Here is an 11,980-nt window from a genome sequence, read left to right as displayed (position 1 = left end):
GTAACTGTTGGACTCAGTTGCAGTCTACTCTACAAACTAGATCCGGCTGGAATATTCTAGACATTTTGTTGGAAATAAGATTTTGAAAAAAACTGTAGGGTAAACTGTACTTTTGAGTCCATTACCTTGTCAGAAAGTGGCTCCATTTTGAGATCAATACCCTGCATCTGGAGTCTTTTCTTTTATCAGGGAACCCAGATTTACTGAGTTTATGGATGTCTTCTTGTTTCTTTGCATTTTCAGCCGGCGGGCTTCAGAACTGGCTGAAACTGAACGACCCACTTTATCCTCTGACGAGATTGGGTTTGTGTAGTTGTACATGCAGGCAGTCTCTGTTAGTACACTCTCTGGGTGGGGCTTTGATAAGGAAGGTGTAGATAAAGGATTATTTGACCTTTCTGCTGGGACTGGGGGTGGCAGGTGTTTCAGGGCAAACACATTTGCCGTGTCTGTGTCGAAAGTGCTGCAGACAGCATTACATGATGCAGTTGAAGATTGGGAGGACGGAAACATGACCTCACAACGGTTTTGAGGATTTGTCTTTATCTTGACGCTAGGGGTTAAATTCCAGCTTTTAGGGTCGATGGGTTTTCTCTCCTGCTCTTTGTGGAGGACAGTCAGGGAGAAGCTCCGCCTTGGCAGATCTGGTGCTGGGTTTCTTCTTAGCTCCATGCAGCTCCGGCTCCTAGCAATGGTTCCACTGGGAAGATGAACTTTTGCTGGGCTTAGGAGACTTAAGCTGTGCTTAGGCCTTAGTGGTGGTGAGATACATGACAGGCATCCAGGTTTACTTTGGAGTGAAGTCTTATTAGAGCTGATGGTCAGGGTTTGGGGGAGGGCAGGGTACTCTGGGGACGGGAGGTGGTTTGACTCAAAACCGGAGGAGGACCTGCTCATGGATGAAGATGTCTTTTTGTCCCTTCCTGAAATAAACAAGTGAAGTGTGTGCAGATCATGCAGGTGCTATGACATGTATTTGACTTAAACAGAACAACAGCAGAGCGCTTAGTGTTGGAAAAGAGTGGCCATTGTGAAAAGGATGCCCAAGAAAAGAACATAACAAAATCTAAATGTGTGCAACAAATGAATGATGAATGAAAGAAAGGAAGCAAGCAGTCAAGTCTGGTAAAGCATGGAGCAATTTATTCCTCACGCTCAACCATGACAAAAGCACACTTCAGAAAATGCTGAGACTTCAGACCTACCACATTTCTGTCAGAAGTGTTAGAATGAGTTTAACTTCAACCTTTAACTGTGTTAAACCATTTCAAAGGTTGTCCTAAGTCTGCATTTTAGTGCATTTACAATTATACAAAATGCCATATTTTAACAAGTAGAATTACTATTTAGTAAATATTTTAATTCTTCTGCATTATGCAGTTTCTTTAGGCACATAATAAAATATTGTGCAACATTATATTTTACTGGACTAAAAAAATATACACACAAACAGCAAAATCTTGAGAGAAATACACTGTACAAGTGTGGCTGATCAGACATCGTTCTCTAACCACTGGACCTTTTGACGTTCACAAGAACCCTCATTTACAGTAAGCACAACTCTTCGCATTTTGACAATTTTTAGACTTAAGCCAAACCAAATACACAATAAGAATGATGTAGCTATGAATAAAGCAAGCATTCGCCGTAAAAATGTACCGCAATTACTGAGAAAGATTTTTTTTTTAACTATGTAAATCTTGTCACACGTCGGTTCAACAGTCACCATCCAGCAAATGCAAAAACCACCACACAACTCACAACTGCAGATCTATTTGTGAGTAGACGTGCAAGCTGCTCCACATATAGTTTGTTCAAGGGTGTGAAAAATGTCTTTAGGTCAGTTTAACATGACGTAAGTGAATTTTCTAGTCCCATAATAACAGAGAAACTTGTGTTATTCCATTTTGAATATCATACAGATACTGTAATGCTTGTAAAGAAATGCAATGTCAGTTCTCAAAAGCCCTTAACAGACAAAAAAAGTGACTGCAAAAGAGTTGGATTCAATGATGCAGAAAAAGAAGAAAGTATGACTTGAAGAAGAAGATGCTTGAAGAAAAAAAAAAAAAAAAAAAAAAAAAGCACCAGAAGTAATAGTGACGATAGAGTCTTTCCAGAAGAGCATGAAAACTGAATTTGGTGGCTTGGAATGCTCGAGCATCAAGAAGGACTGAAGACCACACGAGTCTTTCTAGTGAAGGATGAGGCAGAAGAGGGCAGAAGACGAGGAGGAGGACAGTGTTCACAGGCGACTCAGGCTGTCATTACCGTTCTCCAGGTTCTCGGAACTCTCGTAGCAGCCGGAGTCTCGCGGGGAGTCTCCCGTGAGCCCACGCCTGTCCAGGAGCAGCTTCTCCTGTGAGCCTCCAGACTGACTGGCTCGCTCCGGGTCGCTGCTTCCTGCAATGCACAACACCACCAACAGGGGGCAGACAGTCACATCTTATGATCTCAAGTAGGGCTGGGCAATAGATTAACATTATATCAACATATGAGGCTAGATATAATCTTAAATGGATAAGATATAATCTTTGGATATTATTAATATGTAATATGACATAAGTGTTTTAAAGGCTACATTACAGTAAAGTGATGTCATTTTCTGAACTTAGCAGACTGTTTCAGATGTTCTATTATTTGCCTTTACCCGCTTAGTCATTATATCCTCAATACCAATGATTATTTATCAAAAATCTCATTGTGTAAATATTTTGTGAAAGCACCAATAGCCAACCCTACAATATCGCTGAAATATCGATATCGAGGTATTTGGTCAAAAATATAGTGATATTTGATTTTCTTCATATAGCCAAATTCTAATCTCAGGTAACTGCTAGGGAACTTTGCATGTGTCTATGCATGGATTGCTTTTGGAGATAGCACCCACAAACGGACATATTAACAGATTCTTTTAAATTGTGGACTGGAAATAACTCAATCAAGACATCCTAACTGTGACATTATTCGTGATAGTAGGGGAAGGAGTAAAAACAGCAGTAACAAGTTGAAACTAACCTTCATAGATACTGTATATCACAGACATACACAGTATATTTATAGTAACCTCTAAGTGGCCCTCTGTGCATGATTGTCTGTAATCTATCCTTTTCCTTAAGTGATGGTTATTTTATCATAAAGGAGAATTCAACCCTTTGTATCCTTCAACATCTCAACCTTGTATAAATATTAGTAAATTTGACAAATGTGTCTCTTTGACCCGTCCTTGACTATATTTGTGTGTTCCTTGTGTAGTGCTCAGGTGAGATATAACAGCCTGTGGATTACCTGACCCACCATCATACTCCTGCAGCAGCTCCACAGCGGTGAGCAGCACAGCTCTGTGCTGGGGGTCTCTGATGTTCAGCTCGTCCAGGTCCTCCTCCTCTAGCAGTTTGAATGTGTCCAGATCCTCATAGCCGTTAAAAAGGAAGGTGGGGAGATGCTCCTGTGGAGAGGATGGACACACAGATCAATACAAATCTATGGAAGAAATTCATTTGACCATGCACAATTTCAGAACTGCAAACAGTATTTGACCTGTAGATGAGAAATAAGCATGTTATAGTACAAGTTTCTACACCTTGTTGTAACGCAAAGATTCAGCATTCAGTTGGTTTCTCCAATTTGTCAAACTGCAAATGTTGAAAAGGAACAGTTTGACATTTTGGGACATACACTTTTGTGTTGAAAGTTAGATGAGAAGAACAATACCAGTAGCATGTCTGGATAGTAAATATGAGGCTAGAGCCAGCAGATGATTAGCTTAGCGCCTGGTCAAGAAACTGTTGAGTCTGTGGATTTTGTCTTACAGAGCAAGGATAGCCTTAGTTCCCCTTTGTTTCCAGCCTATATGTTTAGCTAACCGTCTCCTGGTTTGAGCTTGATATTTGGAAATACAGACATGAGAGTGGTATGGATCTTCTCATCTAACTCTTGGCAAGAAATTGAATATGTTTTCCGAAATGTTTCTTTAAATACAGCTAGAACCAACTTTAACCCATCCGTCACCCACTGGTATTCCTTTCATCTAAAATTCATACATTTGAGAAATAAAAGGTCTTACGTATATGGAAAATCCCAGTGCTGGCTTTGTTTACAAGTCAACATTATGCCTTTGTTTGTGTCATTTGAAATCCCTCCACCTGTGTGTGTGTGACAGATTTTGATAATGTAGTAAGTTTATTACTTTGAGGTTGATGCGATCAAGGAGCTCCTCTACAGAGGTGGGTTTGGGTTGCCGGGCCTTCCTCCTCCTGCGCGTCTTTTTGGGCTTCACCACCTCTTCATTCAGGACATCCACATAAATGAACTTGAAAGTTCCGACTTTACCGTTGAGCATCCCCATCCATGTACCCATCGGAGGCTTACTAATCACATCGATGACGTCTCCACTCTGCAAGACCAGACCAATGGAATCTTTAGAGGATATCAGCTCATCTCTATGCATTACCTCATTACCTCACACATTACAATATTGCACTATTATGTTGCACACTGTTTACATCGTATTTTATATACAGTGCTGCTCATAAGTATTCATATCCATGCTAAAGTTGACTAAAAAGAGGAATAAAAAAAATCATCTTTTGGAAATTGATCTTAATGCCTTAATTAAAAAAATGAGGAAAAATCCGACCTTAAGGACAACAATTTTTTTTTGTGAATGAATAATGTATTGTAAATAAATAAATGTTCTTCCTTAAAATACAGGGGCCATAATTATACATACCCCTATGTTAAATTCCCATAGAGGAAGGCAGGTTTTTATTTTTAAAGGCCAGTTATTTCATGGATCCAGGATACTATGCATCCTGATAAAGTTCCCTTGGCCTTTGGAATTAAAATAGCCCCAGATCATCACATACCCTTCACCATACCTAGAGATTGGCATGGTTTGATTTCAGTTAGCCTAATAGCTAACTGAGATAAGATCCATATCAATGCAAATCAAACCAGCTATCAATCAATTTCCAAAAGATGACTTTTTTATTCCTCTTTTTAGTCAACTTTAGCATGGGTATGAATACTTATGTATATATATATATAATTTTAATCATACATACTATGTATGTAGGTTGTATATTTTTATTCTACACTACACTGGTATTTTTATCTTTTGTTATATTATTTTATCTACTTTTTAATCTTACTTATTATTTCTAGTATACTTCTTGTATTTTCTGTATGTGTGTGTGTCCTTGTAACTTGCTGCTGTAACAGTAATACACTAGAGCACCACGCTCGCAAAATTCAGAGCTACTTGTGGTTCCTAGAGTCTCTAAAAGTAGGATGGGAGCCAGAGCCTTCAGCTACCAGGCTCCTCTCCTGTGGAACCAGCTCCCAGTCTGGGTTAGTGGGGGCAGACACTGTCACCACATTTAAGAATAAACTGAAAACCCTCCTCTTTGATAAAGCGTATAGTTAGGGAGTGAGGAGATCCAGAAATGCTTGTTACTAACCTAGCTCTGGGGAGTTTACTCCCCGGAGTCCTTATGTTTCTTTTTTCCCAGCATATTTCGTTGGATTAGGATGGCACCAAGATCTTGGTTGCAGCTGTCGCCGTGGTCCTGCTTCACTACACCCTGCTACGCTCTACGGTGCCCTGCTGCGTCCTGCTGAACCTGCTACATCCAGCCATGCCCTGCAGTGCCACACTACATACTGTAACGCCCTGCAATGACATGAACTACTACGACTACCATTTGTAGTCACTGTTCCATTATCTTTATTGTGACTATTATTGCCACTGTTCATCACATCCCCAACCGGCACCATCAGACACCGCCTACCAAGAGCCTGGGTCTGTCCGAGGTTTCTCCCTAAAAGGGAGTTTTTCCTCGCCACTGTCGCACTAAATACTTGCTCTTGGGGGAATTACTAGAATTGTTGGGACTTTATAAATTATAGAGTGTGGTCTAGACCTACTCTATCTGTAAAGTGTCTCGAGATAACTCTTGTTATGATTTGATACTATAAATAAAATTGAATTGAATATATCTATCTTTCTATTGTCTAACCTACTGGATCGACAACATTGTCATACCTTAAGTTTGAGGGAGTCTGTGTCGTAGGGACTGGGGGTGAAGTCCGTGTGAACTAGAGCGCGTCCACAGAAGGGTCCGCGGTAGGGCAGCTCATCCTCCTCCCCGTCCTCAGACTTCACACTCTCTCTGTTGCTGTTGGAGGAGTCAGTGGTGCCCACAGTCTGACCACCTACACAAACCACAAGGAGACAATAGAGCCACTTCAAGACCACAAGACTGCACGGGTCTGTTAGCATCTGAAAAATATTTTTTATATGTCTTTTAATGTGACTGAAGTGCCAGATGTTACACAGTTATCCACACAGACCAAGTGTTTAGACTATCTCAAAAGCCATTTAATGTCCTTGAAACACTTCTCTGATAAACACCACACATCTGGTGTTCCGAGGTCAAGTGAAAACAAACACTGAGAATTATTTGCAGTACACCCAGATCTGGCACATATATACTGTAAACACACAGACTTACTCATGGAACTCTGTCCGCTGAGGGAACTCCTCAGGCTTTCCACAGACCCTCCTGGCTTCAGTTTGGGTTTCTCCAAAGAGTCAGAGTCTGTCTGAGGCGAGTTAGGGCAGCTGGATATGCGCTCTGGGCTTAACTAAGACACAGAGAAAAAAAACATTATTACCTATGCTTTAAAACATTACCTATACGGACAATCTCCAACAGTAACACTGATGGATGCTTCTGTACTGTAGTGAACTCTACCAACAGCACATACCTGTTCAGAGAGAGAACAGTGGTATCTCTTGGATATGTGTTTTCTCATAGTTTCTCTCACAGACTTGACTTTTTTGCCCAGGGAGATACGAGATGTTGATGGAGATTTAATGGGATCTCTGACACCGTCTCCGTCGTTACTCTAATTTACATACACAAAAAGCAGAAAAAAAGGCAGATAAACAAACTATTTATTTTGATTCAGTTTATAAAGATATTCAGGAAGAATGACAGTTACGTACAGGGTTATCGTTGTTAGAGATGAAGGCGTGCAATGAGCGGTTGGTCAGGTCAAATCCTCCAAAGCTACAAGCTCTCTGTGAAAAAAACAAAAAAACAAAACAGAGATGCAGGGATGTAGGTGATGTTAGTGGTTTCCTTGCAGAGTACAATGAGTTTTTAGAGCATGCATTCAATTTTCTTTTAAAATTGTAGCCTTTTTCTTCTTCTTTTTTTTTTAAGATTATTTTTTTGGGCATTTGGACAGCTGAAGAAATGAAAGGGGAGAGAGAGGGGGAATGACATGCAGCAAAGGGCCGCAGGTCGGAGTCGAACACAGGCCCGCTGCATCGAGGAGTAAACCTCTATATATGTGCGCCCGCTCTACCAACTGAGCTTTCCGGGCGCCCTTTATTTTTTTAAAGATGCAACATGGGGCATATAAGTTCCTCATAAGCAGGTCAGGTCACCACAGATCCTATGATGGGCAAATACAAATATATTCTCAGAACCAACGACGGATTTGTGAAACTTAACAAGACTACATTTATATTTAACGGGCATCAGAGCAGTTGCTGGAATAGTGCATGCAGGGCGACTTGCATAATGCTGATGATATCAGTTTGTTTTCAAACGATGTGACGATTGCAGGCCATGTCTAGAATACATTAAAGGTCCCATGGCATGAACATTTCACTTTATGAGTTTTTTTAACATTAATGTGAGTTCCCCCAGCCTGCCTATGGTCCCCCAGTGGCTAGAAATGGCGATAGGTGTAAAGCAAGCCCTGGGTATCCTGCTCTGCCTTTGAGAAAATGAAAGCTCAGATGGGCCGATCTGGAATCTTCCCTTTATGATGTCATAAGGAGGAAGGTTACCTCCCCTTTCTCTGCTTTGACCGCCCAGAGAATTTGGCCCACCCATGAGAGAGAGAGAGAGACATCATGGCTTTCAAACGAGCAAAGTGGCAGTTGGTCAAGGCCCCCCCCCCCTCCTCCTCAATAGCTACAGACACAGAAATGGCACATACTAAGGAAAGCTCATTGTGGGACTGGCTCTAGTGGCTGTAATTCTGCACCAAGGCTGAATTTTGGGAAAGAGACTTCAGATACAGTATTAGGGGACCACTAAGGTATATATAAAAGCATCCAAAGAGCACCATGTCATGGGATCTTTAATTCTGAACAGTAGCCTTAGAAATGCTCCACTTGCCAAATAACAATCTCAACAATCTCTCAACAATCTCTCCTATGTACTCACCCCATGATGGCTGAGCGGACTGAGGATCCGGTGACGGAGCTCTCCATCAGTCACTGAGCGAGCGATTTTGGGTTCCTCATCATTGCAACCCTCCATCTCAGAAAAGGAAGAGCCACTGCCTTCACCTGCCTCCCTCACCTCCCCCGCTACACTCATCTCCTGATGAATCGGGCTTTCACTAGACTTACTGAAGGCCCGGAAGATTTTCTGGCTGCTGCAGGTGTCCAGGCTGCTGGAGGAGGGGGAGGTGGTCAGGCTGTTGGAGTCCCTGTCGTATGTGAGCTGTTCCTGCAGAGCCGAAGCCAGGGAGTCCACGGGGCAAACAGCAAGTTTCTTTTGCACACCTGAGTACAGGGAGGTGCTGGCATCTTCAAAAGGAAGACCATCTGTCATTAGGCTCTCTGGCGGGTAAAAAGAGGGGAACGGAGAAGGTAAAACACAAGACAATCTCAACAAAATTAAGTAAAATGTAATGAAATCCTCAAGTTTAAGATTTGTCTACAAATACGGTTGGATTTTTATAAAATATCGGAAATCAGCTAGACATGATATCCACTGCAGATCAGTTCAGCAAAATCTTTGATGAATTAACTTAATGGTTTTTGGCTGTTAAATAATTCTTCATATAAAAAGGTGAAAATGATCTTTGAGCTTTCAGAGATCATTGAATGGAATGATGATGCACATGCTGCCAATTCAACTGGGGACAACACTTGAATGTTTTTGTTTTTTATGATGTATTGCAGTGTCCCATAGTCTACAAGTTGTTTTAGGGGCATTCCCAGCATGCCAACTGTCATATGTGCTGAAAAAACATGTTGGAAAACAAAGAAATAACATATTCTTCAAAACATTTATTCACAAAGCCTACACAACTAGAGAAAACTGACGTTAAATACCATTATTGCAGCACATATTCTTAGTCAAACAGTAATTAGACTGAGCACAATTACTGATATTATTTCTAGACTCTGCGTCACATTCAGCATTGTGGTGTTCCATTTCCTCTTACTACACAGTATAATCTTGCTGTAAACACCTACTGGTTTTTAAAACTTGGCTGCACATACAGAAACATACATTTTACTTGAATTAAAAAGACAACTTCTCTAATACTTTTCATCCAGTAGCATCACATTGTGGGACAGTGAAAAGGTAGACAATTGGGCTTTATGAGATAAAGTTGGATAGTGGTTTTAGTACCATCTGTTCCAGGCCTCTTCGACTCGTCAATTCTGATCAGTTTCTTCTTCACCTTCCGGGTTGAGTTGACCAGTTTATGGAGTCTCCTGAATGTCACAGATTCCTCTTGTTCGTTGTCTGACAGGTCACAAGGCAGCTGATGGGAGAGACCAAAACATTTTGTCTTACCACAGAGCTTTGCAGTTATGGTAAAATAAGACTATGGGTCTGTTTACAGCAGATTGTTACCAGTTGCAAGGCCAAATATTTTGGATATGAACGGAGATATCACTTTCACTGTCTTTATACTCAGATGTAGTGTGCGAGCTCACACTTTACAAGGTACCTTTGAACAATTGTTCACCACTTGTATGAAATAAAAAAAGTATTTAAGCTGTGTACATGCTGCAGATGCTGCTGCAGGAACCTGCTGAGCCTTCTGTAGAAACGACCTGGAGCTTAATATAAATATGTGGTAGGAAACCACAGTGATGACACTGAAGCCCATGTATACAGCTGTCCCATATGCTCACACATATGCCCACACTAGAAAAAGGCTTTCTATTCAGGGGAAAAAGAAAAGCTAGCTGCTTGGAAATCACCTTAACCACAATATGAATTAATGGTTAGTGAAAAAGTCAGCTGTACATTAGAAGACTCTTGACACAGATGTTGAGGTTTCATCTGCTGACCAAAACACGAGCATGCACATCCCAGAATAGATGTCAAAAGACAAAATGAAAGCAGATTAGCAGGTTTAAATACACAACAGAAATTTAATGCAAGTAGAGATGCGGTAACATTAACAAAGAAACAACAGAGAAGGGTCTGACAGACGTCCAACCATCATACACAGAAAGAGAAAAGTGTACACACACACACACCAAAGAGAAATAGTCAGGCCATCCAGATGAATTTGAAAAATGTGCCCTGAACCTGAGCCCCCTAATCACCCCACCCATGCATAAAAGAGCTGTGGCCTGCATAACAGGGCCCTGTGCTGAATCCAGCCGCTCACTACAGCACAATAGGGGGTTAGCGCTTTGACAGGGATGAATAGAAGTCCGCCCAGTACCCTGCAATTGGGAGAGGGCCCTGAGCTGAAGGGCTTTAGTGGGGCCCCGGTTCATCGCCAGGACAGGGACAGAGGGAAAGAGAGAGGCGCTGTCAACAGCTCAGCAGCCTTGGCACTGGTAGCTCAGAGGCCCTCATGCACAACACACTGCCTGAAGGTATGATTCAGCATTATGAATCCACTAAGATGCCCTCAGACTGGGAGCTTAGAGACTTACGTTGCAGTTGAATGACTCATTTGTAGTGGGACTGGAGGGATCGGTCCACTCTATGGGATCGGACCTGCACGTCTGTCTGTTTTGTACTTCAAACTCCTTCAACTGTGGGAAAAGATGACCCTGTTAGCACATGATGCAGAGCTAGAGAACCAGCTGATAAGTTATTTATCCTCGAACAGCTGGCACACACAAAGGGAGATAAAACCATGTTTTGACCATATGCCTACATCAGAATGTTATTTCTTTCACAAAGCTGAAAATGCTGTTAACTTTGTCAGGCAACAATTGCCTCGAAAGATCACTTTCAGTTTTTTTATGCATTCAAATTTGCCCACTGATTTTGCAACTTGATCAACCATTTTGCAATCCATTCAATCAAACAAACTCTTAAAGTTGAGCAAAATGAGAAAAACACAGCAGCTGCAACTTTCACATGTCAGTAAAGTGGAGAACTTTGGGATGCATGAGATCATACCCGTGCCAGGGCTTCCTCTATAGAGATCATATTCTCCTTCACCATCATCATCAGCTGGATACGCTCTTCGTCACTCATGGTGATTTCACTGGCCACAAAACCAACGTCATCACCTGTCAAGTAAAAGAGACGTCAGCTCAAATAACTAAAAGCTCAAATAACTAAAAGATTTGTGCATATGTCATTGAGTACTCCTACATGTATCATTTCCTTTATCGTGTTATTGACTTTACATACCTTTTGAAATCTGACGCAACACTCCTTTCTGTGACTTTCGAAAACTCTGCCAAATAGACTTGCTCTTTCTCTTTCCATCCCATTTTCCTATACAGTACAACGACTCAGTTTAATTTAGTGCAGAGAGGAAGAAAAAAGATCTAAAATGGCATCTCCACAAAAGTAAACAGAAATATCTGAACTGTAGGTAAACAATAACCCCAGCAATTGCACTGAATTTCCAGACAAAGTATTAGATTATGCCCAAAATTACAATAGTCTCATAATACAAACATAGAGGCAATTTTCTGTTTAAAATAGATTCTCCACATTGAAGAAATGGGCTGGATTAAAAATACCTACAACCACGAATACACACAAAACCATTTTTCAAAAGTAAACTGTAAGCTTAGTTTAGTTTAGATTAAAAAGGGCTGTGAAAATCAATCAGAATGTACTTACAGTACAATGAAGCATTAAGTATTTGATGCATGTAATTAAGATTTATATACAATTTCAATTTACCTCCTGATCCATCATCAGAGCTAGATTTGTGCACAGGAAAC

The 11,980-nt window shown here is 41.1% G+C and overlaps 1 protein-coding gene across 4 annotated transcripts in view; it reads right to left on the bottom strand.

Moving 5' to 3' along the window:
• Positions 1–3: 3 nt before the first annotated feature.
• The window catches only part of sash1b (SAM and SH3 domain containing 1b), a 57,388-nt gene continuing 45,411 nt past the window's right edge, over positions 4–11,980 (bottom strand). For all 4 annotated transcript variants that reach the window (XM_035994688.1, XM_035994690.1, XM_035994689.1 and 1 more), the window contains 14 exons: positions 11,940–11,980; positions 11,436–11,522; positions 11,199–11,311; positions 10,724–10,825; positions 9,453–9,588; positions 8,250–8,650; positions 7,013–7,087; positions 6,772–6,912; positions 6,516–6,648; positions 6,047–6,216; positions 4,190–4,396; positions 3,298–3,448; positions 2,272–2,403; positions 4–923 (listed from right to left, as the gene is read on the bottom strand). In XM_035994688.1, coding sequence (XP_035850581.1) covers positions 154–923; positions 2,272–2,403; positions 3,298–3,448; positions 4,190–4,396; positions 6,047–6,216; positions 6,516–6,648; positions 6,772–6,912; positions 7,013–7,087; positions 8,250–8,650; positions 9,453–9,588; positions 10,724–10,825; positions 11,199–11,311; positions 11,436–11,522; positions 11,940–11,980 — 2,659 coding nt within the window. In that variant the 3' untranslated portion in view covers positions 4–153. The remainder of the gene's footprint in view (positions 924–2,271; positions 2,404–3,297; positions 3,449–4,189; positions 4,397–6,046; positions 6,217–6,515; positions 6,649–6,771; positions 6,913–7,012; positions 7,088–8,249; positions 8,651–9,452; positions 9,589–10,723; positions 10,826–11,198; positions 11,312–11,435; positions 11,523–11,939) is intronic.

This window comes from Sander lucioperca, chromosome 18 (genome assembly GCF_008315115.2).
Source record: "Sander lucioperca isolate FBNREF2018 chromosome 18, SLUC_FBN_1.2, whole genome shotgun sequence".
NCBI lineage: Eukaryota > Metazoa > Chordata > Actinopteri > Perciformes > Percidae > Sander > Sander lucioperca.
The sequence above is the reverse complement of the archived record's forward strand: the minus strand, read 5'-3'. Positions and strand labels throughout refer to the sequence as shown.